The following is a 23753-nucleotide window of genomic DNA, read 5'->3' as shown; positions in this document are numbered from 1 at the left end:
TTTATATAAAAAGACGCAAAAAGCGTCCTCTGATTCATTATATAAATTGACAAAGTTGCACATTTTATCCCGGATAATTCATTCTCTGTTTAACAATAACTACAACTAAGTCCAACGAAGAACTACAAAAAAGTAGTTATTATAGGCAAGTGAATAAATAATAATACATTTTTGTTGAAAAATATGGGGTATAAACAGATAACGATTTTATTTTGTTTGCGCCAAGGTGCCCTCTTGATTTAAGCCGCTTGGTTTCAGTGCTCGTATGCGGCGTATCTAGTAAGATTCCTTTTCTTTCCTGGCACTGAACATTTGGCAAGGAAAAAGAAGTGATCTGCTACTGAACTTACATCCAACTTCTTTGTCATCTAATCAGATCTGTACCTACTGGTCCTTTTGTGTGGTTTTAAGGTTTCTCCGACATATTCAAGGCCGCGGATCTCACATGTAGTGAGATAAATTACATTCTCTGATTTGCAAATTTTGTTTGGACCATGTTGTTGTTGTTGTTGCTCTGGTTTTTTGCTGGTCTCTGTTACATGTTCACATTTGTTTGAACCCGTTATCACCACTGGAAACAAATGTGTCAATATGGTCTTGGTCTGCGATTGGCGTTAATATTCTTCTGACGTCTTTGAGGATTTTCTGTCTGCGATGACTACAACAGGTTTGCTCTGGAAGATTAACTTAAAAGTGTTGCAAGATTCCACGACGGGCCATTATTTCAGGATTATCTGACTTATTCTGTGGTTGTCTGGATGATAAGTCAGGATAAATAGTGTCTGATCAACCATTTCCGTACACATGAAAAGGTCCTGGTTTGTTTAGTCTTTTGTGTTGCCTCCGTTGTCAGGTCTTTGCTGTAGCTTCGGTTCATGAAATGTTCGGACAAGTCTTTCGATCTTTCACAGAATGTTTCATCGTCGGAGCATATTCTGCGTAACCTCCGTGCCTGGCTGTACGGAATGTTTCTAATGCCCATCTACTCAAAACCAACACCAGTCTCCTCTCCCATTAAGCATTAAGTTGTAAGATGTCATCCAAGGAATCGCATTTGGAACATCCCATAGTTATAGCCAGGTAATGAGGTTTCATGAATGCATATATATATATATATATATATATATATATATATATATATATATATATATATATATATATATATATATATATATATATATATATATATATATATATATATATATATATATATATATATATATATATGTATGTATGTATGTATATGCAAGCTTGCGATAATGTTTAAGCAAACTTACAAAATGTTAAGCCACCCAGCTTTTCTCACCCTCTGACCCTTGAGTCGCCAAAACATTCCTGCGAACGCATATATGTTCTTTATTAGCATTTGATAGACTATTGATATTAGTATTATTGGAAAATTGTCATTTTATCATTGGACTTCAACCAGTAAGACAGGATTTCCATAGTTTCGAAATAATACTTCTGTTTGATCCACAACCATCTAAATTTTTGTAAATTCGATGTACTCTGTATTTATTGTTTGTTTTGTTTGTCGGTTTCGTAACTTTGCCCTTGACAAAAATTCAATGAGAGTCGAAAGCTCTTGGGCGACTTAAAACCCATTTTCCTGCGAACGAGTCCATCAGAGGTACTGGATAAAATGAAAGGGTACAACTTGTGATCTTTATATATTATTTTTTATTAAAACGATTTGTTGGTAGAGGGGGTTGGGGTGGGTAGGGGAGTAAAACGTCCATCGATGAAAATGTTTGGAGATAGATACAACTATTTACTTTTCGATAAAATATACTTTTTACAATTAAAGAGCCTCCTGATCGAAAATAGAAATGCATGAGGAACGTTAAGAGCAGTCGGAGACAATTTGCAACGAGTGAAGATAAAAGAATTTGCCTGGCATAGAATATGAGTGTTAAGTCAGAATGCTGCAATGATTGGAAATGAGGACAATTGAACTGTGTTTGACCAGGCGAGCTATCTGAATTAAATGGTTTAACATTATCAAACATCTTCGATGTAAAAGTGCCACTCCTACTACGGCTACACGAACCGATCTTTAACATTTTCAGTGCATTTAAATAAATGCTCATCTTCACTTTTTCGATATTTACATTTTCATATCTTGTTACTTTCCTTATTTTAAAATGACTGACATCTTTAGTCTAATTTCCCAACCACTTCCTCTTAAAATGGAAACTTGTAAATTATTAAGAGTTAGGTGAAGGTCACGGCATCGTGTCTTTAAGTACCCACATTCTTAACCTTGGTATTTATTTTCTTGTAGTCTTCCTCCCTGTAAATGTCCCTTTTCCTATTCCTGGGAGGGATAGGGTCAGGATATGACTCGACTTCGTCTGGTACATCAAACTGCTGTTAGAAAATGCACACGGTAATTTCTTTCCTGAACTGTAAGGCGTTTGTGAAAAATATTTACAGTAGGTGTACCAATACACCGTTCTCGCTTTCTGCTAGAAATTTCATAATAGTTTGAAACATAATAGAAACCTGTTGCAACATATATGATTTAAAATTATCATTGCTACACTTTTCTATCTACAATCACTATCCACTATCGACTATCATGATTCCATTGCAAGCTTTTAAGAAAAAATTATCCCAGAAATATTAGACCATTTTAAGTGGCTCATGTGTAAAGACAAAGTACGCACTGTTGCTCCTGTTTTGGAATAATTATTATTATTATTAAATAATAATAATAATAATAATAATAATAATAATAATATTATTATTATTATTATTATTATTATTATTATTATTATTATTCCGAAACATGAACCCTTTTGACCACGCATGGGCAACTTCCTCCAGGGTGCAGGCCGGATAAATGATTTTATAAAGCCTCACCTTTGTTGTAAATAAACAGGTAAAACCCGGTCACCAACCGGATCCAGCTCGCGGGTACTATTTTTTTAATTCCTGTTCTAGTCAAATAGGAGCAATAGACTTCCGTATATTTTATTCGAATGCCACTGGTACATATGTCTTTGAAGTTAATATACATTCTCAATACACGAATGCGTGTTCAAAACAATTTAATATTGTTTTGTTGTTATTATTTTGGGTTTAAAGCAATTTCTCAGCGCAAGCTATATAGACATGGCGGCCAGTATAACCTGCAGAGAAAGAACCATAGAAAAACTCCGCTAAGAACCACGGACCCACTGGAAGCTACTGTGTCAAAAGAGTTTAAAGTAAATGTACTAGATATGTAATTGCTGCATGAAGCATTCGTCAGCCAGAGGAAAAACGGAGGGAGAACTGTACATGTTAAATCCACATAGATGATCATTTAATGTTTTGTACAAAACTTGTATAATTTTCGGTGACTTCAAAGTTTGTGAAAACGAACTATTGTATACTTCAAAGACTGAATTGAATATGAAATGCAATTTAATTTTATCTGTTTTTCATTCTATTATACTTCCAAACATCGCATTATTGTTTTTTTTTTTTTTAAAGATTGGCCCAAAAGAAACCTACAAAGTCTGTTTGTAACTAAAATTGTGACAGGTGAGTAAAACAAACAATAAGAAAGAAAGGATCTAATCACTAGACTAAATCGGTTTAAACATTTTATACTTGGATTGCATTATATGTTTATAACATTTATACAATGTATATGTGCTCTGGACGGCTCAGATAGCGACATAATGTTTTCTTTCTGTGGAAGGAACTAGAAAGCCTGCGTGAGATTGTTGGCTTTGAACGAGTGACCACGTACCATGTTACACGTTAGAGTTGTGGTTCGAACGTGGGACCGCAGAGGTACAAAGTGAGCGTGTTACCGCTGTACTAGCACCAATCAGAATAATATTCATTTATTTGAAATGGAGCACAGTTTAAACGCAGTCGTCACTAAACGAATGTCGTCTGGGCCAACGCAGATGTTGATACATTTGTATTATTTTCTGTCCAGGTATTCCAATGATAAATGTACAATACAGTTTTTAATCATCGAATGGAAAAAAGAAACCAGCTTTGGGATAGATCATTATTTATTTAATAAATATTTTTTTTATACCTCAGAGTCGTTTATCTCGTCTAGCTAATGTAAAGAATCGTCTGCTTTACTTGACGTGCATCCCATTCTGCGGCCTTCACCTAAAACAATATGTAGGGAAGTAAATATTTGAAGATGATATATATTCAAACTGTTTTCAATAGCAGAGATAATAATAATAATAATAATAATAATAATAATAACAACAACAACAACAATACTGCTACTACTACTAATAATAATAATTTGAAGTAGTAATAATAATATAGCAGGGGATAATCAAATCTCTCTGCGATTTTGAGGACTACATCATCAATGATGCTGCTGGTGATGAAACGAAGTTTGGCATGAAGAAATCCATGCTGAGCGTACAATACGGTACTTGCCTATCAGACTCACCTACAAATAAATGTCCGCCCTCCTAACTCAGTTTTTCAGTATCGGATGAAATACTTATTATATAACAGACAAACTTGGGTTGTACCTCATGAAATTGGTCTTCTTTTGCGCATTTAGATACGTAAAAAAATGCGGCTCTGCCCTGACTGTTAAAATCCACATCCTTGTCAACTAGAGCGTTATTGGTCCTTTCTTATTTATATTGTGCGTATTCATATAATTAGTTCTATTGCAATATGAATCACTCAGCTATCTTGTTGTAGCTTTGTTATTGAAGAATGGACTTCAGTCTACTGTCGTATCGTTCTCACAGAGAGAGTAGGAACGATCGGAATGAAACAACCCACTGTTCCAGTCAGCCTGTTTCCTCAAAGCTAAACTACTTCTTGGTGTTGAGACACAAAGGTGTCTTTTCTTCTTCATTCATGTCTGATGGTGCGGAAAGTCCTGTTAGGCAATAAGTAATTAAGATTAAATAATTCGCTTCCTTGCGTAGATCTCTTTCGACCCCATATTCGAGCTTGCTCGAAACAGAACGTTTACAATAAGATTGACCTGTTTGAATTAGTATCGTGGTAAACATGTATTGATTCTCAAGCACAAAACAGTAGGGTGCTAAAGACTTAAAAGAAGTTATGATTGCAAAAACATAGATCAGGTGTGTCCGAGATCGTTTACTTGCTTACAGATGCCTAACCACCATAATACGAAGGCATTTGGCCAAGAGAGGCTTTGTGGAACGCTTTGTAACGTTTAAAGGATGTTCTAGTAATCTGGGAGTCGCAGCTCTCTCTGTCTCTGTCTGTCTGTCTGTCTCTCTCTGTATATAAATCAACATAGTTTATGCAAATTTTGAAATAAAGAATTTTGCTAACATGGTTTCTATCAAATCTGATCAACTTCTGTGGGTTTTTGGTAACAGTGGACATATTGAACAGTGGATCAGCATCAGCTTTGTGAAATTGTGAAGGCCTTCATGCCAGAATGCTTTAATTTAGTAAATACCTTAATCGGAGCAGTCATTTTCAGTTATTTCAATTTTTTGGTCTTAGCTATGTTTCTTGCTTTTAATAATGCAAACAAACTTAATGACAGATCATTATTATTTCTTTAATAACGAAAGACCTTTTTGCCAGGGTGCTTCTGCTCAAATGCGTTTGAAGTTTTCAAGTTTGTTTAGCAATTTTTAAGATAAAGTTGTTTAAAGGTTTGTATGTTTAGTATTATTTGCAAAATTTGAAACTATTTATGCAATATTTCTTTCAGTCAAATGTCGTCAAATTCTGTTAAACGGTTTTTGGAAAGCAGTTGTTTAAATTATTTTTCTAGCTTTTGTAAAAAGGACCATGTTAATGGCGGATAGGCATCATTTGTACAAGTCTCAAATCATTAAATAAAAGAATGCTGTCCGTAGCTTTTTTAAAATTCTTTGTTAACGTTTTTGAAAAGAAGTCGTTAACTGTTTTCTATTTTTAGCAAGGGTGGCCATATTTGACGGATGGTCGGCTTTGGCTGTAGATTAACAGCACTTTATGACAAGATGCTCTCCGCCGAATTTGGTTGCAGTCAAAATTTGTGAAGAAGCTTGAAATACCGAATGCAATAAAACACAATAAAGAAGACATTAATCGTATTTCCGTCGAGTATCCAGGCTGTTAAGAAGTACAATTTAATTTCTACGCCCTCTTCCTTAACCTTCATCTCTTTATCTCTCTGACAAGTATACGGCAGTCGATTCAAATCCTATATTCATCCATTCGACAGCCGATAATGACGTTTTCCAGACAAGAAAGAAACCGATTACAAGGCATTAATTTGGTTTAAATATATCTCCTACTCGAATGAAACAAACGTTTGGCTCTAAATTTAAAAGAAAGGGACTTCTTTTAAACTCTGTGTATATACAAGTACCAGACTGACCCACCCATTCTTGCAATCGAGTAGTAAATAAACAAGTTCATTTTGCAAAGAAAATGTTATAAATTAAGCGTTACACGTTACATTCAAATATATGTGGGAAAGATAAACAATAATATTAATAGTACTTTTGTCCAGGTGTCCGCAAACTCTTTGATGGATGCAGGATTGCAGTAAATCATATTACCTTATCAGTACAGTACTTTGTCCAGGTGTCCGCAAAGTCTTTGATGGATGAGTATTGCAGTAAGTCATATTATCTTATCAGTACAGTACTTTTTGTCCAGGTGTCCGCAAACTCTTTGATGGATGAGTATTGCAGTAAGTCATATTATCTTATCAGTACAGTACTTTTTTGTCCAGGTGTCCGCAAACTCTTTGATGGATGCAGGATTGCAGTAAGTTATATTACCTTATCAGTACAGTACTTTAAATCATACTTGACAGGATATACACCTTTCTTAACTCTCTCTCTCTCTCTCTCTCTCTCTCTCTCTCTCTCTCTCTCTCTCTCTATATATATATATATATATATATATATATATATATATATATATATATATATATATATATATATATATATATATATAAACACAATTTATGCAAATTATTAGTAGCAGAGACATGCAGCATGTCTTGTGTAGTAATGTAGCCCCCTTGAAGCTCCATCACTCTCTCGTTTCTGTTTTATTTATTTTTTGCATGCGTACCTTTTAAGTCATGAATGCATAGGTACGCAAATCAAGTATGTATGTATGTATGTATGTATGTATGTATTTATATACGCACGCACGCACGCCTGCCTGCCTGTCTCTCTGTATGTATGTATGTAGATATTTATGTAGGTAGACCGCTCCGGTGGCCTAGTGATTAGAGCGTCCGCCTCGGATGTGGGAGGTAGCGGGTTCGAACCCCGGCTGAGTCATACCAAAGACTTATACAAATGGTACCAACAGCTGCCCTCACTTGGCGCTCAGTATTAAGAGGTTAGTACTAGGACTCGTCAGTCCGGTGTCAGGATAATGTGACTGGGTGGGACTTGATGCAACATGTCTGCGGCATGATGCCCCAGTGCTAGACATCACTATAAACTGTCACACTGCAGACATTGTAGCGATATGACAGAAACTTTTTAAAGCTACGTTAAAGACCCAAATCTCTCACACACACACACACACACACACACACACACACACACACACAGATATATATATATATATATATATATATATATATATATATATATATATATATATATATATATATATATATATATATATATATATATATATATATATATATATATATATATATATATATATATATATATATATATATATATATATATATATATATATATATATATATAGGTAGGTAGGTAGGTCAGCAGTTAGTTAGGCTGTTAAGCCGGCAGTTAGGTATTTTAGCTGTATTCATCTACTTGTAAATGATCACAGAAGATAAAACCGGAAAGAAAAGTACATATATAATTGACAAACGGATGAAACCAGTCTGATTAATGGCTACAGATTACCGTACAAGATAACGGATTATTCTAATAATCTGTTTATTTGTAATGACATGTCTTTACTCTGATAAATCTTCTATATATATCATTTTGAGACTCTGATGGATGCGGGTAGGATTTCCTTGATGAGCTGTATTAACTTGTTTGGTCTAGGGTCTTTTGATTTCCCTCTAATGAGTGCTTTATCATTACTGACTTGAGAGGAGGCTGATGACGTAAGTATGATACACAGTCTGTAATTAACATGCATCTTATCTTCGTTTGGAGCCGAGATATTATAAAATTAGAAAGTGACAAGGTTCTTCATCTATCTTGATTGTAAATCAAAAGGCATTAAATTGCAGGAGCCAGGATTTCGATTTTAATAAACATCTTCATTTTGAAGAAACTTAACACATTAGCGTGTGAAGGAGGGCATATAATTAGTTCATAATTACAGAGAAGCATGAGGATTGGAAATCTTGTCCATACTGGTTTTTGGACACACGTAATGAAAGCGGCAACATAAACACAAATTAGTCCTCAGCTACCTGACGACAACTTTTTAATGCTCTGCCATATTTATAAAGGGAATTTATCAAGTTTCTAATGCGCGTCTTTCCCGTCCCGTCAAGCCACGTCCGAGGAGAATTTCGTTTTCAAATAACTGTTTAAAACTTCCTCGTGGATTCAAGCTATATATTTATATGACTTTACAATAGAAAGGCCAAGGTCAAATTTAATAACTCCATTTTCCAGCAAAGTGTAATGGAATTTGTAGAGAATATACGAAATCCCACTTTAAGGAGGAAAGTGCGCGAAGTAGCACCACATTTTAGTATTATGCATAGCGAAAATTGAATCCTAAAAGTTTATTAACCAATTTAAATGCAAATTTATGCGTATTAATTTTTGTTTAAAAATCCAACAGATGACATAAATATGAGAATGAACGAATCTTTGGGCTAATTTGCAAGCAGTCTGCACACGCCTAATATAAAGGTGGCCCATGATGGCCGAATGGTCTGAAGCACCCGCCTTTACAGATCACTTACATGTCACCACTGTCCGTATTGTTCGAGTCTCAGGCTTGGCCATCGTGGATATGTGAGAAAGCTTGCTAGTAGCTTCCAGTGGGTCGTTTGTTCTTCCCGGATCCTTCCTCCACCAAATATTCTGGCCGCCATATATAGCCAATCAGGTGCTAAAAAATTGCGTTAAGCCCATAAAACCAACCAACCAAACATACAGCTTTTCTAGTTAGATACAAAGAGAGGATTCATAAAAATTATTAAACAACATCAACGAATGAACATAACTAAAATGAATTCTTGTCAATACAATAAGTCTGTTATCACTGACTGAAAAGAGAGCTCATAAAAGTCTCTAAGACAAAGCACTGCAATTCAGGTATATACGAACCTACAAAGTCTCGTGAAATAACGCTATGCCCTCGAGCGTGAGTTCATAGTGGCCTAAGCTATTTTATATTGATAATGGTAACCGGCCCTTCGGATATTTTGACATGTTGCTATCAATATATTTTCTTGAGATGTTAAGATATAAAAAAATTGGGACAGCAGTGTGCATTTCACAGGAATCGGAAATCAGTTTGTCCAAACGTATTATATATCATAAATTAAAATGACATTAGTTTGAAAGATATTTGTATTGATGAATTCCTAATATTTCCCACAGGGTGATAAATATGTATTATCAGTAATGACCACATTTGGTTCATAATTTAAATTAAAAGTTTAAACGCACGACCCCCAATATGTTTATACACTACTGAGCTGCTCATCAGCCGAAGATCTGTGCATCAAGTTCTATTTGGGACTGATTTTCTTAAGTACTGTATGTTTCCAGAAATGTGCTTTGTATAAGCCTTTTGTTGACAACAACAATTGACGATGCAACTGAGAAGTGACATTAATCAACGGAAGCTGTATTTAATTTCTTCGTATCCAGTAGCGTATTCACTATATCATTAACACAACATCGGTGCTGGTTTCAGTGTCGGCTGCACGCACTTCGGGAGAGCCAATTGAATAACGACCGCGACGAGAGCAATTCTTAGTTCTGCAGTCAAGATGCAGTTGTCAGTCTCAGGTCTGTTTCTCCTCGTCGGTCTCTTCTCGTTCTGTGAACCATTCTTTTTCGATTTAACCCCTGAAGACAGAGCTAGAAATGTTTATAACAAAAGAGAAGGTGAGTTCATTGTTTTATTTTTCTGTCATTATTGCAAAGTTAAAATTGCTTGCTATGTTTTCGGTATTAGAGATAGAAATCTATTCACGAATTAAATGGATCCGAGTTTTCATAAAATAATTTAGAAATGACAGTGGTAACAGATTTCCGAAATGTAATGGCTGCAAAATAGTTTCACATGGAGAATCTGCAAAATCCGAGTGCGTAAAAAGGCTTGAAGTATTGTAAATATCACCATACTTTATGTTTTACGCTTTACTTTGACGGCTTGCACTGTCAGAAAAATACAACTTCCAGACCTTCACGCACGCACACACACACGCACGCATGCACGCACGCACATCGAACACATACTTTCGTCAACGTTTACAAATTAACTATACAAGAAATTTGCATATTTTATACCTTCTGTTAGAATATGCATTAGTTTTTAATCGCGTTTACAATGCGTTTAATGCGATTGGTACTTTAGACATTGTGCTTTTAATTTCAAGTAATAGTTTAAATTTCAATAAGCATTTTAGGAAAAGTGAGTCAAATTTACTTCTTCACATGCCGAATGAAATAAAGTTATCTCGAAAAGTGGTTTTCAAGGAGCAGTTTCAGTTGAGTACACGGCCATGTTTTTACATTTGTAAAGCTAAGTGAGGATGAGACTTCTTTATTTCAGATTTCTTGATCCCAAAGTGTATAATGTGCATAAAGGATGGGTAGTTTCAATGATCGTGGTAACTCGTCAATGGCGTTATACACATATGAATAATTATATGCAGCATTTCATTCGAAACTCTCAAGTAACTCTTGCACGTGATTGGCACATTTATTGTAGCTTTCTGATGTATAGGAAACTAGGTGTCATGTAATCATGGCATCAAGATGTGACCAAATGATTTAATATAAGTTGTTATCTAAATGGTTTTGCAGCTTGAAATTCCCTCATCTTAGCTTTGATCATCAAAATATATAAAAAATTGTTTAGTGACAAGTTTTACGATATTGATTACTCGAGAGTCACCATCCAGAAAATATAACATAATAAATAACATGTATATAGCTTCATTTTGTATGCAAGTGTACGGGAAAACAGCAAAACAAAGAGCACATATAAAAATTAACTGAAATAAAGTTTAGTGGCGTTTTAAATTTTTGCTGAGCGTTAGCTATAAATGTTCTATAATTTCTTTAAGTTTGAATGTGTTTTGATGAATACACAATACTACATGCTTGGTCAAACTCGAAGGAAAAAAATACGTCAATTATACGATTATATGGATAGTTCAAGACCAACACGTTTTTCCGCACCGTATGAAAAAACGTCGTTTCTCTAGCTCAAAAAAACAAACAAACATGAATATAGATTTGTATTTAGAAAAACCCTTTTTAAAAGCTCTTCACGATATATTTCATTATCTAGTATGTCGGATTTGATTACTTGTGATTATTTATTCGGATTTAATTAAATGAATTTAATACTACTTGCTCTAGTCAACAAGAATATCATAGATTTAAATTATATTCCAACTTCATTCTTAAACACGTTTCAAGATATTTAAAAATTATTACAAATTATTGAAACGTCAATGGTATCTTCCTATCACGAGATTCTTCGCAAATAAATAGTAAAAAATGTACGTAAATAAATTCGATTTATGCAATGCCACATTTTGCAAATGATACCACAAGCACTTAGTCTAGCTTAGGATCACGGTCTCGAAAAGTCAACGCAGTAATTATGAGACATTATTAATATCGCTTCGAAATGAGCGTACCCTAAGGCAGCTATCATTCTCAGACGTAAAGCTCACAACTACATGAAACCATTACTGTGTATCTGGTGAGTATCCTGTATTTGAATATCTGGTGAGTATCCTGCATTTGAATATCTGGTGAGTATCCTGCATTTGAATATCTGGTGAGTATCCTGCATTTGATTATCTGGTGAGCATCCTGCATTTGAATATCTGGTGAGTATCCTGCATTTGATTATCTGGGGAGTATCCTGCATTTGAATATCTGGGGAGTATCCTGCATTTGATTATCTGGTGAGTATCCTGCATTTGAATATTTGGGGAGTATCCTGCATCTGAGTATCTGGTGAGTATCCTGCATTTGATTATCTGGGGAGTATCCTGCATTTGAATATTTGGGGAGTATCCTGCATTTGAATATCTGGTGAGTATCCTGCATTTGAAAGAGAGCAGGAGTCTCAAAGCCAAAAACTTGTCACAACTATAAAAATATCTTTAGAAACTTCTTGTATGTATACTGGCTCTTACTGCTGAACGACAACAACATGAGTGTTGTTTATAGATTTTGGTTAAATTGAAGAGACAGTAAAGATGCGTCCATACTTGATTATGACTAAACGTATGCCTTATATTAACATGGTATCATTCGGGCATCAAAGAAACTATTTCCAGAATGAGATTATATTTCTGCTGTAGGAATGGTTTAGTTCTCCGATCACAAATGAAAATACCTCAATTTTATATATTAGAATAAGAATTTATTTTACAGTATAATTCTGTAATTGCATATCATACAAATACTGGTACTATCTCTAGTATCCTATTATTAACCTCATCTTGCTATTCTAACATCACTAATTGACGTCATAACGTTTGGTACCATATGACCATTATCGTGTTGACCTGCTGTTAAACCCTAACATAGACAAACATGCTGGCCAGATGTTAGGATACTACCCACCAACCTTTTCTTGAAGTACAGAAAAGTCATTGATCTATTACTTTCCTGTAAATGTTGTATATTGTACATTAGTTTCTACTTGTTCGCTTCATTATTTGTTGTAAATAAATAATACAAACTATGCTTGTTCAGTTTTCGTCAGAGATCAGTTGGGTCTGATTTGGTTTCGGTTGCTGTCAAAGATTAACATTACTTATTTGCAACTGCTATGTGACACAATTAAATGCACTTCTTGTACATATTCATCAATGTAACATAAAGCCATTTAAGGTCGCAAAGGGAAACCAATGTCATTTATACGCTCATTCAAATAGCAGTCGAATGAAAATACATCTGTAGACCTTACAATCTTTCAGCTTGATTCTGAGCTCGAGATTTTTTGTCAGTAAGTCGTAAAGAACTTTACTTTTTAAAAGTCACTTCTGATCGGCATGGGGTAGAAAGGGAATTTCTTATTTCAGTTTTATGATATACGGGCTCTAGGACAATTTATGGTGTAATAATAAATAGTCAATTAGATCAGGAGAAAAAATGTGAAAATACGCGAGATGAGCTTTATTACTTTCAGCTAGACTCTCAGGTAGCTCCATGGAATCTTCGCCTAACATTTTGGAACCACGTGGGAGTCTGCTTAAACGAGACAAGGGTATAAGAATCTCACTTTGCTCACGTGATTAAAAAAAATACCTGATATTCTGATATGCAAGCCAGCTGTTTAAGTTGTGCTGCATCTTGACCAGCTTTTTTTTACCTTTACATGATGCAAGATCTTTAAGTTGACACATAATGAATTCATCAAAGCAAGTCTTTGATGTAGAAACTGCATACAGGTATTAATCTAAGAACCGTCGTTACCGATAGAAACAAGAGTTCTATTGGATGGGTCACGAAACCTACGCCTACATGTTTGAAATGGATGTTGGTATATATAATGCAGGGTATCCTTCAGTCAATCCTAACCTTTGGTAACTACAGGCAGGAAAGTAACATGGCCAAGACTCAAATGGTTCTGAATATTATGCTAGCCTTTTGCTTCTTTCAAGCGGTAGCGCAAGATTATATCATAGACGTACCGGAGAATGGGAGACATGCACGTAAGTGTTGATGCTTTTGTCTTTTTGTTTTCTTTTTGAAAATAAAGCCCCAAACATATGACTGTTTTAAAGACTAGACATATTTCCAAACAGGGAACATAGTGATTGTTTTTAACCGTACGATCTGGAAAACTTGCAATTCAGATAATTTATTCTCTGAATTCTTTACTTCGTTTGATCTAGAAAGGTATCTAGAAAGAAAATGTTGAATTCTGATGTTGTTGAAGAGTTTACAGGCTTGTTCATGACGATAACGAAATTAAACATATACAGTAGCATAAAGAATTTTATACATTTTATTTACGAAGAATGTATGAATGAATGCATGCCTTCCTTGTCAGACAGACCAAAATTTTATATATTGTATTTCTAGCGACTCTTGCGTGTTTAGAGAAACAACGATTTATGCCCCCACCAAAAAAGGAACGACTTTTGCTCTGAATTTGTAATCGACTTGAAACAAGAACTTTTTAAAACTCTTCCGTTCCTATTCAGAATCAGTTACTACGTACAATAAATGGAGAACAATGTCGGATACTGGTTTAAAGTTTTTAATGAACTATTTCTACCCGGACAATCAATCAATATATATATATATATATATATATATATATATATATATATATATATATATATATATATATATATATATATATATATATATATATATATATATATATATATATATATATATATATATATATATATATATATATTTGTGTTATATCTGGAAAGACTTTTCGTTACAAGCATAAATTAATTCAATTGTTTAAAGGCTCAACGGTCTTGCTAAAAATACTCACAAAATCTTAAGTCTTTAGAGTATTCGAAAGCCTTTGTGCAGAAGCAACCTTGCACTGAAATTAATTTGTAATTTTTGCCTGCTACAATTTAAATGTCATTGATGGAAATATTTACCAATATAGCTTTTCAAAACTTCAAAAGATTACCTTAATCAGGATTAATATGTGACTCATTCGTATTACTACGATGGGTATCGGGGTTGTTCACGGCAAGCAAAGGCGATTGGGAAGCAAATGTAGCAGTTGAAAGAATGTTTTATTCTTTCAAAGGATTTTTTGCTATATATGGTAGTTTAGAAATGAACATTTTAATCAGAGGAACCCTTTCGCTTACAAATTAAAACTATACAGCTCAAATAAATCGCGTTCTTTTTACATTTGTTTTCTTAATATGCAATTAAGGTATTATTATTATTATTATTATTATTATTCATTTTTTCCATGTACTCTGATCAAATTAACATACAGAATTTTTTAGCATCGGAAGCCGTCATACAACTATTGGAATGTTGTTCAGATTTACACAGCTTTTCTTATTATATATAGCTCTCAGCAATAATGACATATAATAGAATATATTATGTAGATATTAATGTATATTAGTGATATATCTACTTTATGTCAGTCGACAAATATTGATTTTGTTAGAATTTCTATCAGAAGGGACAGTTTTAAAAAAAAATATATCAGATTTCTCTTGAATTCCTAGGCATTACATTATATTTAATTGTATGTGAATATGTGAGGTTAAAAAAAAAATACAATGAATATTGTTGAATATTCTTTCGGATTTTCTAGTTTTCCCTCGAAACAAAGCTGTTATGATACTGAAAGCATAGCGATATTGATCAACTTTCGGAATTTATTGATTAAGGGTTTATAAGCAAATTTTAAACGTGCATGTCTAGAATATGCTAAATATCTCTCTCTCTCTCTCTCTCTCTCTCTCTCTCTCTCTCATGTGTTAATATTGTCCATTTATGCTACTATGACATAATATCTGCATTGAATCATATTGTAACTGCATTGAATCATATGGTGACTATGCCGCAAACAGTATGAAGCTTTGTCACTGTGTGGGAAGGGCTTAATTTCAGTTCTGAGAATTGTAGCCCAGGGGTCTCAAGCTCAAACCACCCCCAGGCCGCATGAGGGCATTTTTGATGGCCCAAGGGCCGCACCACCTTTGTTATCTCTTATGACACATTGTGACGCCAATCATTTTGCGGGCCACAGGATACGGCTTGGCGGGCCGCATGCGGTCTGCGTGCCGTGTGTTTGAGACCCCTTTTGTAGCCTGATTCCATTCGTGTCTAGTTTTTGGCAAATAGAATATGTTTAAAGCAAAACAAAAACGAACACAGAAGTTTTGCACATGACGGTCAATTATCCAAAGGTGATTAATATGAACTGAAATTGATGAGTTTAATATTACGATGTTATCGTATACATTTATTTCCGTGTGTCTTCGTTTTCGCGCATGTGTACAAAAGAGAGGGGAACTAAGACTAGCCTCTTTCAAATATCAATTACTAAAACTTTAAAGCATGAATGATTCATACAATTGTGAAGAAAAAAATCATATTTTGTCTAATTTTATATTTTTACTTTACAATATTTCCCGTCACTTTTTCAAACTTCGATGATGATAAACGATGAAAAAGTTTACGTAACTTTACCACTGCAGAAGTTCCTTCTCGTGGGTCGGTGGTTCTTTCCACCATTAATACTGGCCGCCATGTATAGCCTATCTTGTGCTGAAAAATGGCGTTAATCCCTACAGCAACAACAACCACTGCAGAACATCAGTCCTCGACATTCTCTTAGAAAAACACTCAACTCTATTTCATATCGGGCTTTATGAAAAACATTGATCAATCACCATATCTATGGTCTTTCTCATTATCACCACTAATTCGTACGGTCATTTTTTCTGTATTTTTTACTACTATTAGAAACGACGTTGTAATTGCTTTGGATAAAATTGCGGGCTATGTCAGTAAATTAGTAAGGTTTGACTAACATCAATAAGCGACTGAAATCTTGGTGTCTCCTTACTATAGTATCATTTTGCGAGGAATAGTACTTTCTTACATACTTTTTAATACAGGGTTAAACAATCACGTTTGATCATGCGCGTATAATTGCTTATGCACTTATGAACATTATGCTTTTTACAAGATGCACCAGATTTCCTAAATTACGTAATCTTCGATAAAAGCAATTCATTTGGTAATGGGAGAATAGCCACAAGATTTTGGACAGTCAAGTTAAGAGAAGGACGTCATGATTACTGTTTATGGGACATCTGGTACGCAAGATGATATGACACTATTTTTGAGGACGAAACTCCCATAGTTTCAGAAACATATCATTGAAGTGAGGAAAGACAATGTTCCAGTGATGGGAATAGGATGCAGTTTCATGATAGAACCTTTTTTTCTGCTAAGTAATTTATGATCGATTAATAATCAGTTAGTTTGTTAACGCGATATCTTGCCAAAATTGGTGTTATTTATTTAAATATGAAGTGAGAGCAAACGTTTGACTTGTCGATTTCAACCATTAAAAACCATACATTTGGATAATCATTCATGCATATTTTAAAAAATTCTCATAACGCCGAAATTTCATAACATTATGTAAATAGGTTGAGACAATAATGGCAAGTATGACACGGTTTGTTAACAACATTTGGGAAATTCTTTGATCATTTCCTTAATCCATTCGCCCTGTCATTATTTTTGTTTGTGGAATGTTCTGTGTTTCAGTTACATATAGTGCGTTCGTAGTATCAATTATAAGCGACAATGAAAACAATGCATTATGCGTGGTTTAGCCGTCAGTCTATCACAGTTGGACGATTTTTCAAGCTAAGGTTTTACCTAATGTTATGCAAATGATTTGGTACAAAACAAAAGTATAAGGGATGTGCTTAGATATTGTGGATGTGCCATATTTGCGACATGACATTATAACCGAATCTTCATCAGGTACCTCCGTAAAATCTTCAAGCAGACGAATCAAGAATGACAAGGTACAGGCAAAGAAAGAAAAACTAACAACTTCACATTATAAAACTTCACGTTTGTAATTTTTTAAAATATTTTTTGTTTTATTCCTGACTTGCACCATCTATTTAAATAGAGAGAAGGATGAAATGTCGCCATCTTTACTTTCCAACGATGGAGTCAATGGTCCTACTTACAGAGTAATTTAATAACATTTTCATGAATACATTCAACGAGTAAAGTTCTTTTGAAAGAACAGTGACATGTTTTATATATTTTCATAATTTGTTTACGTCAATATAATACCGTGAAAATATTGCGTTGTCTGAGAATATGTATGTATGCATGAGTTTTGACAGCGCTTAAGCACAATCATGGATATATCGTGCCAAGCAAAACCTATGTAGCAAAAATGGTAAATTCAATAACCTTGCAGAAATCCATTGGAAGACACACCCTTCTAACCAAATATACACCAAAGTAGTATAGGGGACTATCGTAACATCATCTTCGACCGTTATGGCCTCAGGGATAATTGAACATTATAAGCCTACAATTTTCTCACTGGGCCATTATGGCCTCAATCGGAATTCAACGCTGAGACTATAAAGAAGTCTTTTGACCAATAAACCGTTTTACTAACCAATACCAGCACTTGCTCAATAACACCCTAATCAAGACACGATTTCGCTAACCATACCCTCACGTGCTAAGCAGTACTCACGCTTAGTAACTGATACACTGTGTTACTGACCAGTACCCTTATCGACTGATCAGCAAACGCATCCTCTGACCAATACCTACACATGTTAACCAATTCGAAGCCTTACTAAACAAACGTCACACCTATTGACTAACACATACACATATTACCAATACACAATATTACTGACCAATGCCCATGCTTGCTAAATAATACACATATATACTGACCAGTAGGTATATCAGTAACTGTATGTACTGGTCAGTATATGTTGAATTCCTCTTTTTACAACCCATGTGACGAAACTATATTCTCATAATATTAAAGTCTTAGAACATAACGTTAGAGTCTAAGGAGAGAGAAAGGAGAACGGACTTTTACAGCATTTAAATGTCTTGTTTGCACTGAATGAAATGTCCATGATACATTAGTCAAAATCATCCACTATTTTCGGTTACGGTTGTAATATACATTGTTAAACAAACGAGCGACAAAATCCCATTTAGTACTGCCATGGCAATTACCAGCGGTAAATTTATGTTTCTCTTTCTCTCTGTTTAAAACATGCAACATGTTTATTTAAAAATAAAGCTGACGGAATTGTTTAAAGCATGGATTGCACGAGCTATTAAGGTTAGGTGTACTTGCTGGATTCCACCCCCACCACCCCGGGTAAAAATAAACACTCTGTTGGGGAGAATTGCCTGCGTGCAATTCCACCGTAAAGAAGCAAAGATGTGGCACCATTTTCTCTGTTTATCAATGTACACTGAGTGGAATTCATATCGTTCAATTTCTGCGTAAAGACGTATCTCTTTCTACTTCATTGAATGGTGAATTTTAATTTACTATGCACAATTATATAAAGCTGATTTTTTATTTCAGAAAATAAAATTTGTTTTTTTCCCTCCTTTTTTCAGTAGATAGTGCTGTGTATGGTGAAGAGGCCTCTTTGCAGGAAATGCCCTGGGTTTTAAATATACCATATAGAACAGGTATGTATATAAGTAACACTCTTTATCCTATCCTTTTAATAAATTAAAACTGAGACAAACAAACATAAAGACAGACAATCGCAGTTTCCAAAGATGTAGCAATGATATTTTCTTAAACCCTCTCAAGGCTTAAAATCTTTCATTCGACAGGATGGACATGTATAATTCGTGTCTTCCTTGTCTCAAATTTGAGAGAGAATATAAAATGGCAAAACGAAATTTTGTGTGTGATTTCCCAAAAATTACTGTTAGCCCTAGACCATCTTTTTAAAATCACGTCAAATTATTAGAGTTTAGCTGTTGCCTAGGCAACCAAAGACACAAACACGCAGCACCTATTTATCTCAGCTGGGAGATTTTTTTCCTGAGTGTTAACGATGTATTTGCACTTTAACCATATTTTGCCCGTGCTACAATTTATACCGGATAATAACATCATGTCGGTATGCAAACGAGCACTTCAGTGGTTCGGAAAGCGTTAAAAACGATATTGACTCAAAACAGTGAATTGATTTACTCAAGCATTCAAACACACAGGCTTAAATGCACCAACAATCCGTAAGTAAAAAGACATAAAGTGCAAGAATGTGCAAATAAATTATAAGCTTCTGTCATGACCTGAGAAACAAATCATGAGTAAAATCTTTAAATCTCTCTGGAACGGTCTGAAAATCTAACCAGGTAATTTATTTTTATAGCTGTGATAAAGTTTGCAAAATTCATGTTTCACAGCTCAAATTGATATTTTATAGATCTGCATACGTACAGAACGAATGGACGGACAATAGCTAAATAATATATACCCATTTCTACTATAAGTAATGTGGATATTATTCTAATGTTTTATTGATTTGAAAACAGCGACATGAAGAACTTTGTTGTAAGTGTGAGTACATTCAGTAACGAAGCAACGGTCAAAACTTGTTTGTATCACTTTTTAAAGCGGTAAGGTTTATTTTAAAGTGGCAAGGTATAATTTTGGTAAATTTGAGGCAACAAGTGCTGTGTATCTTGGTATTGAAAAATATTATTGGTTGATTGAAATTATTGACTAAATAGGGTCTCAAGGTAACCATCTAGCCAAATTCAGCATAATCTATGTCCGTGATAGGATGATTGTGTGCAGTATGAATGCCAGTAGCTTGTATAAATAAGGAACTCTTCCACATATGATAAATTTGTTTTAACTTTTCTTTATTGATTAACCGTAATACTAATCTATCCTCTGTCTTATCATGTTACCATCCGGCCTGTGTTCACGGTCACCTGACGTTTGTTATCGCGTTGATTCCATTTTTGAAAGTTGCTTACATTATTTACTCCCTGGATTTTTTTCTTCTTTTTACTACCGTAAATCCTCAGTGGGTAAAAACAAGGATTTATGTGTATGTGCAAGTACAAGATAAAGCAGCGTGTATTTTTTTAAATTATTTAAGATAAACTTTCTCCGTTGGTGCATTTGTGAGTCATTCTGTCAGTCAAATCGTGGTTGCAGGTACTGAACAAATTGTTTGCTATTTTGTTTCTGAGTCGCTACTTCGCAGGAATGACACTCATTATCCATCTTTGAAGAAAAAGTAGGGATTGTGTGATCCTTCCACTCCGTCCGTCTGTGTCTGCGTATATGCGTATTTGATTTGCGGCCGACTGCTTCTCATAAACCGTTTAAAATAGGTTTGATCCTTTGAATATATCTTGGGTGGTCTGTAAATGTGCACATCGTTGTTGATTCTTGTCAGAGAAACTAAGCTAGGGGAATTAAATAAATTTAAAATCATTTCCGAACTATTAGTCTTATTTGTTTGAATAATGGGATGTGTGATCATTTTATCCCAGCGTCAACCATCTCCGATGGAGTTTTGAATCAGACCCTTAGTTCATGCCACAAAGGCATATGTGTGGCCTCTTGGGTCTTAACATCGAAACCATTGAGATCTCCGCTCTGTAGTCATAGCAAACACTTACTAGACATGACAAGATGAATTCAGATATGCAGCTGACATTGGCCCCTGGCTCTATCCAAATCCTTATGTGACTTAACCCCTGGGGCAGATTTAGTAGTGTTCAAGGTCAAAACAGCTGAGCTGAGGGATATAGGTTTTCAAAATGGAGTCGATTTGTTCTTGCGCAGAATGAGTAGTTTAAGCAAAATGTAGTTCATTTAACTTCCGAATTTGAAATGGATTGATCAAGTGTCAAAACAGCTATTTATTTTATCAAGAGAGTCTAACTATAGAGTAAGGGATAAAAGTCATGCAAAATAATTTAGTATGACATTTTGTTTACTGATCCTGTAATCGATAGATTGGAAATTAAGTTCAGTTTTATCTTCATTATTTTGTTTAATTATTTATTTTTATTCTTTAATTCCGTTGCAGTTTGAATATTACCATTCTATTTGAAATGGCACTTTCGTATTGCAATCAATTTTGCATGCATGGATAAAATCTTCAATTTATTTATTTATTTATTTATTGATTGTCATTTCAGACGTTAACAAAAGATCTTCAACGGACCTGAACACCCTTATTTCCCTTTTGATGAAGAAAGTATCACCTATCATGCCAGCAGGCCGCCCCAGCAGTTTTAGATTTGGTGCTGGAAGGAAGTGATCCAAGTCAAGCATCTCACTGACAGTGGTGGTTCTAAGACCATCTGAGGTCAAAACGTTCCAGAACGTAATACGTGTTCTCCATGTTATGAACAATGTAGTAAAGAGCTCCGTCTTCTGTACCTTTCTGGAAATTATATAAACATTAAAATCTTAATTTAAATAAACATATTATCTTGATTGCCCACTACAACTTATTCTCTTCGTTGCTCGTTACATCTTATTTTAAAAAAATCCAGTAAATTAAGCCTGTTCCTTGGCAATGCTACTTGCGCGCATCTTAACTTTTTAGTGGAAAGACTTACAGACTTCGCCCTGCGTTATAAACAAATACAAAATAGCGAATTTACGACAAACTAAGGTTACGACCATGGGGTGCTTTTACAATCACTTTATTCGTTTTTGGACAGCCGGTCAGACAGATACTTTGCTAGAATCTTATTTCTTGTACACTCAGTTTAATTCAATAAAAAAATGTAATTAATACAATCCACGAACTGATCTGTATAGAGCTATGAGCAGACCTGGCCCTAGGTTGTGCAGGGCGCAAGGCAACATGCGGTGTACAAGGTACCAAGCGATGAGCGCGGGGTCCCAAGAAAAAAAAAATTCATTGCGGAATAGCGCGCGGACCAAGGGCGGTTGCCTCGTTCGCCTTGCCGGGCCTGGTAATGAGATATATTTGTAAAATATCTACACGAATAAAATGGAACACATGTACATGTGAATGCACACAGACACACAGACACACGTAGATATAGTTTTGATGCTCCCCAGGACTCCAGTGTTATAAGCCTTTGATGCTCTACACTACAGGACTCCAATTAGTCAGTCATGTGGTTATCTAGAGGACTCCAGTTACTTAATCTTGTGATGCTGTACAGGACTCCAGTGAGTTAATCCTGTGACGCTACTCAGGACTCTAGTGTGTTAATCCTGTGATGCTGTACAGGCCACTAATGAGATAATCTGTGATGCTCTATAGAACTACACTGCGTTAATCCTGTGATGTTCTACAAAACTCCCGTGTGTTAATCCTGTGGCAATGAGACCACAGTTATTTATATTAAATGCGTCATTACGTCACGTTGTTAAAATCGTATGTCACACAATGTCACTGAATAAAAAAGTGTCTATGGCGTGATGTGACACACAATTTTGTTAATCATACATATAACTTATCAGACTGGTTGAATAATGGATGCAATATAATTTGAAGTGAATATGTCGCGTGTGATTCTATATAAATGAGGGATGATGGGTATTAGAAACCGGAAAAAAGCCACACACGACTCCTTAGAAGCCCCAGCTCGTCTTACTTGAAAAGATCTGAGACACATCGGCGTTATTTTAAGGCGCTCTTCATGGCTACTTTAAAAAATGATTCAAATATGCGTCGTATTTATTCTGCCATAGAGACACGCTTTGGACTAAAAGGAAAACAAAAAATAAGTCTTGATTTAACGGAATTTCTTCATTCAGTGGATAAGATTATTCTCTCTCTGTCTCTGCCTCTCTCTCTTCGAAACTAGATACTCTAATTTAGTCACAATTTAGCCACTTTCAAATAGCCAGAATAAGCACAAATATATTAAAATAAGACAAAAGTAAAAAAAAAGTAAATATAAACACCACAAAACTTCCCATTACAAGGAATATGGCTCCATACCTCCCAGGAGAGAAGGGAACGTTCTTCAAAGTAGTATTAGAATCTCCGTGCCAAGTTTCATAAAGGCTTTAAGAGATATTTTCTGGCTGTACGTGTCGCGAAG

At 34.8% G+C, this 23753-nt stretch overlaps 1 protein-coding gene across 3 annotated transcripts; it reads left to right on the top strand.

Annotated features, from left to right (window-relative positions):
- The first annotated feature begins 9846 nt into the window (after window positions 1-9846).
- On the top strand, window positions 9847-22174 carry LOC149801798 (uncharacterized). Of its 3 annotated transcripts, none has more exons than XM_089954350.1 (3): window positions 9847-10055; window positions 19299-19370; window positions 21861-22174. In XM_089954350.1, the coding sequence occupies exons 1-3, from the start codon at window positions 9938-9940 to the stop codon at window positions 21980-21982; spliced, it is 312 nt and encodes a 103-aa protein (XP_089810476.1). In that variant the 5' UTR covers window positions 9847-9937; the 3' UTR covers window positions 21983-22174. The 3 variants fall into 3 exon arrangements, with proteins under 3 accessions (XP_089810476.1, XP_089810475.1, XP_089810477.1); XM_089954349.1 differs by having other exon boundaries at window positions 19296-19370; XM_089954351.1 differs by lacking the exon at window positions 9847-10055 and adding an exon at window positions 13758-13858 and having other exon boundaries at window positions 19296-19370.
- Window positions 22175-23753: the final 1579 nt, after the last annotated feature.

This window comes from Sinohyriopsis cumingii, chromosome 4 (genome assembly GCF_028554795.1).
Source record: "Sinohyriopsis cumingii isolate HCF-2022 chromosome 4, ASM2855479v2, whole genome shotgun sequence".
Classification (NCBI taxonomy): Eukaryota; Metazoa; Mollusca; class Bivalvia; order Unionida; family Unionidae; genus Sinohyriopsis; species Sinohyriopsis cumingii.
The sequence above is the reverse complement of the archived record's forward strand: the minus strand, read 5'-3'. Positions and strand labels throughout refer to the sequence as shown.

What these genes read in the sequence shown, in the direction of transcription:
- LOC149801798 (XM_089954349.1), top strand. Translation starts at nt 9,938, where the DNA reads ATGCAGTTGTCAGTCTCAGGTCTGTTTCTCCTCGTCGGTCTCTTCTCG. An exon ending in TGTTTATAACAAAAGAGAAG is followed by an intron (nt 10,056 to 19,295) that starts GTGAGTTCATTG and finishes TCCTTTTTTCAG; the next exon opens with TAGATAGTGCTGTGTATGGT. An exon ending in AAATATACCATATAGAACAG is followed by an intron (nt 19,371 to 21,860) that starts GTATGTATATAA and finishes TTGTCATTTCAG; the next exon opens with ACGTTAACAAAAGATCTTCA.